This window comes from Portunus trituberculatus, chromosome 42 (genome assembly GCF_017591435.1).
Source record: "Portunus trituberculatus isolate SZX2019 chromosome 42, ASM1759143v1, whole genome shotgun sequence".
Lineage (NCBI taxonomy): Eukaryota > Metazoa > Arthropoda > Malacostraca > Decapoda > Portunidae > Portunus > Portunus trituberculatus.
Window position 1 is genome coordinate 4453836 of NC_059296.1, and position 6000 is coordinate 4459835.

At 47.1% G+C, this 6000-nt stretch overlaps 1 protein-coding gene across 2 annotated transcripts in view; it reads left to right on the forward strand.

Moving 5' to 3' along the window:
* The window catches only part of LOC123517455 (nascent polypeptide-associated complex subunit alpha, muscle-specific form-like), a 53710-nt gene extending 48049 nt beyond the window's left edge, over positions 1-5661 (forward strand). For both annotated transcript variants that reach the window (XM_045277521.1, XM_045277520.1), the window contains exon 4: positions 3011-5661. In XM_045277521.1, the coding sequence (XP_045133456.1) occupies positions 3011-3223 (213 nt within the window). In that variant the 3' untranslated portion in view covers positions 3224-5661. The remainder of the gene's footprint in view (positions 1-3010) is intronic.
* Positions 5662-6000: the final 339 nt, after the last annotated feature.

The following is a 6000-nucleotide window of genomic DNA, read 5'->3' on the forward strand; positions in this document are numbered from 1 at the left end:
GGAGAGATGCAGAGGGAGCGGGAGGCCAAAAGCTGTCTTCGAACGCACAAATTGCGTCCATTAAAGAATTCTTCCACGTCAGTATAAAAAGGATGTAAAATGACAAATTTGTTTCGCGCTGCTGAAGCGAGGCGGCACATGATAAAAAGCAACATTTATGGCAGGTGAACAAGTGCTTCGCTATCATTTATTAGTGGGGAAGAAAATTGAACGCACTAGTGAAAGTGGCTTGAACATTCATAGACTTGAAGTGAATTGCGTCATTTGTCCTACCTGATCCGCCACGTCACAATTATTCCAAGCGAGACGACAAGATAACAAAATAACAGGAGAGATAAGGGAAGGACGAGACAACACGTGGCTCCCTCTGGCTAGAGAATTGTGGCCTCGATCAACAAAGGAGCGATGCGGTGTTGCAAGACGGGAGTGAAGGGTCAGATACCATCATGACTCCTGCAGCTGAGAATATATCAACATATATTGACTCCCACTCATAATATGTTTATCATGAATCATGGTTCTCGCCTGTCCGGGAGCACCGTCAGCTACTGCATGTTATGGACGAGAGGACCAGGAAGAGGAAGAGGAATTGGGGGGAAGAGGAGAAGGAGAAGAGAGGGAGGAGGTGAGGAGAGTCAGTGAGCGGTGTTGCGTGGAACGATAAGCTATTTTAACTCGAAAACCTCCTGAGACTTTTGTCTTGGCTCTTCTTTCCTTTATGCATATTTCTCACCATTCACGCCTTGAGGTATGGGAGAAAAAAAATGATGTCGGTGCTTAAAGAACAAGGGACATCCAAACACCGTCGTCACCGCGGACAAGAGCCGTGATCAAGGCACAACCCGCCATGCACCTTTCCATAAACAAGCTGCAACCACCCTTCTCCTCCCGCCGCAACTACCATCCCCATCAGTCATCTCCCGCTCCCCCCTCGTCGACCCTCCCTGACACCCGCCACCATCACATCCAAGCAGCACCCTCATCAGTCATCTTCGCCCAGAAATAATACACTCCATCAAATACCCTTTGCCCTGCCAACATAGTTCCCCGTCAGCCCCGTCACCCACTCAGTCCCTCAGACCCTCAGCCACCCGCCGCCATACGCTCGCTCCCTAGTAACAGCCGCCACCACCACCACCAGTAGGGAGAAAACTTTCCACGTCCGGCAAAAGATAAAGTGACCTCTTTGTGATCCCTGCAGCATCCCGAGGGCACCCAGCCTCCCATATCAGAGTCAGATGACCCCAGCCGCACTCCTGCCGCGGCTGGATGTGGCTGGGAAGGAAGATGGGGTCAAACTTCTCAACCCTCTGACGTGACCAGCTCGACTCCTTCTTCCCGCCTCAGTCACGAGCTAATTTTTAACAAATCGATCCCCACGCTCACGCTCCCGAGGCCGTGACGTCACCCTCTCATCACCGGCAGCTTCGATTCGACTTGGACAGAAGGGAAAAATGTGCATAACTTACATGATGTGAAAAATTATCATATGAAAGCCACGAGTAGGAGAATAAAAAGCAAATGTCTGATTACCTGACGAATTTACATATCAAATTTTTCTTTCCCTTAAAAAGTCAGTGTCTGGCACGGGGAGGTGGACACGGGGAGGTGGACACTGGATTTTTTTCTGTATATATAAAGGCTTGCGAAAGGCGTACAAGTGAGTAAAATGCCGACAATAGACTCTATCTTGTGAGCAAGAAAAAATGTGTTTCTTTGCCAAAACGATGCTGTGTTGGCTAACTCACTATAATCTCGTGACCCTGGCGGGGCAGGGGAGGCGTGAGCGGAGGGCGGGCTCGGCAGCACGATCAGGTAATCAGTAAACAAAGCTACCGGGGCGCTGCGCGAAAATTACTATCATATAGCATGCAACAGCGTTACCTCCTGACCCCCGGCGGGCAGCGTCTCAACTCCGCGGCCAAACTAGACGTCGAGTGGGAGAATATTTTTTTTATTATTATTTACCCTCGGCTACGTGCGTTGCTTTCCTATCGATCCTGCCTGAGAGGGTTGCGGTGCTTGCAGCGACCTGTAAGCAAGTATTACGTGCTCGGCCTTACATACGATACTCCCGCTGCTGCTTCGAGAAAACTAAGGAAAACTATACTGGTATATTTTCTTATTTACATCAAACTCTTAAAACGGTATAAACATGAAATATTAGAGACATACCAAGGCTGAGCCTTCCTTGAATAGTGCCTGGACTTCACTGCTGGTATGCGGGTGCGGTGGCAATTTGGCAAAGCGTGGAGGTTATGATGGCGAGGCGTCGTGGTGGCTACTGGCCAGACATGGTCCTGGTACACATGGGTGGTGGTGGTGGTGGTGGTGATGGCGGTGGCAGCGATGCGTAGTAAGCAAGCATCCTCTGCCAAACCATCATTGGCAGGTCATTGACGACCTTGTATAAAACATTATGCAGCAATACTTCATGGACAATTATGTACTTTCTCTACTGCGGCAATACCCAACATACATAAGGGCCAGACATCGGCACGCGAGTCGTAAAACAAAGCTGTATTCCGCGACCCACACACAGCCGCTCCCACCGCTGCTGTTTTTATACTTGATGTTGGCCCTGGCAGCCGCAGCGACCAGCTCATCTACATACAAACTGACCAGAACGGTTGTACTGCAGCCGCGAGGGAAGACACTGACACGAAGCGGTGTTAATGAACTCCTTGGGTGCCGAGGCTCCTGGTGGGATCTACGCGGGGCGAGGTTTCCAGCACTGAGATGGAGAACCTTCTTCTTCCAGTCTTATTGTTATTCATTACTTTTATGACATTCATTACTTTGGTATTTTTTCAACATTACTTTTTTTCTCTCTTTGGAATAAGTTAGATGGATAATAGGGATCATTATTAACGTTATCAATGGCATAATGGATCCACATACATTTACGCCAAAGAGAACCAGTCTTGACGTCCATCACTTGTGAAACACCTTCCATTAGGGCGTCGTTAAGACACCTCTGCTAAACCATGACTCTTTTCTTCTCCCTCAGGCGTTCCGTGAGCAACGTATCGATGGTTCAGCGCTCCCGCTGCTGACGGAGGAGCACCTTACCTCCAGCATCAACATGAAGCTTGGCCCTGCTCTCAAGCTCCGCTCCGTCCTGGCACGTCGCTTGGGGGCATGCAACGTCTGCCTTCACTGCGACCACTGCCACTCACAGACGCAGGAGCGACGGCCCAGCTCCGCCTCGTCAGGACAATAGGAGCACACTCCAGCCTGCTAGGAGGAGCCTCAACCCAAAGTGAATCCCTCTGGGCATGCCCACAGGTCTTCCGTGTACCAAGAACGAACGCTGGACAAGTTCCGTGGGTTAGTAAGGGATGACACTCTCACACGCTGGTTCGGCTTCACCGGGCTAGTGAAAGCATACAATGACCTCAGGGACCTGCAGTACTCTCACCCAGAGGACCTTCTGGGTAGCCCTACGAAGTGCTGTGTTGATATTGAAACTGATAGTGAACTTGGGAGGTAATGCGGATAAACCTTCCCAAAAGAACATTTTGTTGTGATAACCTGCGACAGTGTGGGCCTCGACACAAGCCAGCGCCAGTCAGTCACTTGAGCGTAGCATCACCCTGTGCTCAAATGACCCCCGAGTGTCCACGGTCTTCATAGCTTCGCGGTGTGGCGCCGCGAGCTACAGCACCAGTAACTCTGCACCACATACGAGACAATCTTTGAAGAGACTAAGCTAAGTGCAGTCATCTCTCGGACCCACAAAGGTGCTCTTATTTCCCAAAGTGTTAACTGACGATGGACAATGGTAGTTGCTGTTGCTTAGTCGACCAATGAGACATCTCGTAGGTGTTCACAAACTCTCCGCATTGTAACACGAGGCATGCGCTTACTAGGACCAGATTCTAAAACGTAATTCTGATCTCAAATTATATGTTTCTAAGTGTTAATACTTAAACAACACCTTAATACTTCCCTTACTTCAGATTGTAGTATTTCATGTTATATTTGTGTTTTATTTATTCAAAATGCTGATGGAGCAAAGAAAGAAAGGAATTTTAGTTTCTTTTTTTCAAGTTACGTTTCAGAATTTGGCGCTTGGTGCTTCCTGGCCCTGAGTTTACCTGGGCCTTCAAAAGACAAAACCCGCTCAAGATTTTCAAGTCATAGTGTTTCCTTACAACTCTGTTCATCATTTTCATGCCGGAAATTTGTCCATGTACAACTGTTCATCATTAGAGTGAAACGTACTTGCGTAGGTTTACCTCAGACAATTAGTAGATGTTTTTTTTTTTTTATTCCAGTTCGAAAGCATTGCAACTTATATTTTTCTAGATATGCAGGAAAAAAGCTAAAGCTAATAATAAACGACACATGCTGTATAGAGTTTAGCTTTGAACGAGTGGTAGCTTTGCAAGGGAGACCAGAGGCGGCGCGGCCCACGAGGCTGCCTGCCAGGGCGTCCCCCTTACAAACCACACCTGTGTTAACCCAAAGATTATGAATAAGTCGAATGTTTTAGTCATTTCCTTGATGGTAGGGGCATAGAGTTGGTTCAGTATTTATTTGTGTATAATTTGTGAGGCCTAAATTGTTGGTGATTAATACGTAGCTTGTATATAGAGAGAGCATTGTTACTCCCACGCGTTGGCCAGCTGGTTCCTCCTCCCCACCACGCCCACGGTCACCAGAGGAAGGATTTCTTAGTCATTTTTATATTCTTGATATGCATCTTTTTTTTTGTCATGTTGTATGTAACGATTCGTTGTTGTTGTCATTTATCGTAGTCACTCACCCTCTTCCTTCCTGCCTTCCTTCCTTCCATCCCTTCCCTTGGAACTAACAAGGTCACTCAGGGATGACAGATGACTGCCGATAAAACTTACAAACCAATAAACTACACTTCCTCGACAACATATTGAAACCATTCACTAAATCAGTTAGTGGAACAATTTCACATAATCTACACAAAAAGAGTTTTAAAAGATTGAAATTCAATGAAAAATAATGGTCTACCAGATGTCTGTCTCCCTAAGCGGCGGCGAGGAGGAGAGAAAACGAGTCACCATCTCCCTCCCTCCCTCACCTCACTATCCTCCACTGTCATGGTCACTCTGCCTCTCCATTCTCCTCCTCCTCCTCCTCCTCCTCCTCCTCCTCCTCCTCCTCCTCCTCCTCCTACTCTATCACCCACTTCCATGCCATCTCTCCCTTATAAAGTCTCTGTCATCCTTCACTGTTTATAAAGGCTTATAATTTTTTTATACATTATGTACATATGGAGATCATCCTCCTTTACTTCAATGTTGTTCTTTTTTTTTCAATACGTATTATAAAAGAATGAGAACCCGGTGGTCAGACTGAGCCTGGCGGGGCATCCTGCGGCGCGGCGGCTACAGAGGCAGGGAGGGCAAACACAAGTTTGCACTCCTCAGCTTTCCTTTGGTCGCCGCGCGAGTCGCCCCGCCGGCCAGTCACTATGGGGATCGCAGGCAGGGTCGGATGTAAGCAATAAATAATTATATATGTAATACACGTGGAGTTTTCGAATTTTTGTGAGAATTCCACACGGGGAAAGAAATTCTATTTTGTTGTTTATACTATTAATTTCTATCGGGAAGGCTTGTACTACACCACACACCCTACTTGTACATAGCGTAACACCGGAATAAAGAGCGAAAAGAACTTAATTTGTTTGCCTCACTCACCTTCAACTGGTATGCACGATGATAGTGCTGGTCTGTAGTGCCGCTGATGATGATGATGATGGTCCGCGACGCCGCTGTGCTGCTGCTGTGACCACGTGAAGGAACTTTAATGATTCTGAGGGAGGAAGAAAGAGAGAAAAGAATTATAAACCATTCTAAGTAAGTATATAAAGATAACGATGCTCCAGGAGGTAAACAAAATGACTGCAGCGCCAACGAAAACAGCTAAAAGGGACAGAAGGATAATAAATTACTCTTGCAACACTTTCCTTCACATCACACACCCGATATTTCCTCCATAACATAACAACAAAAA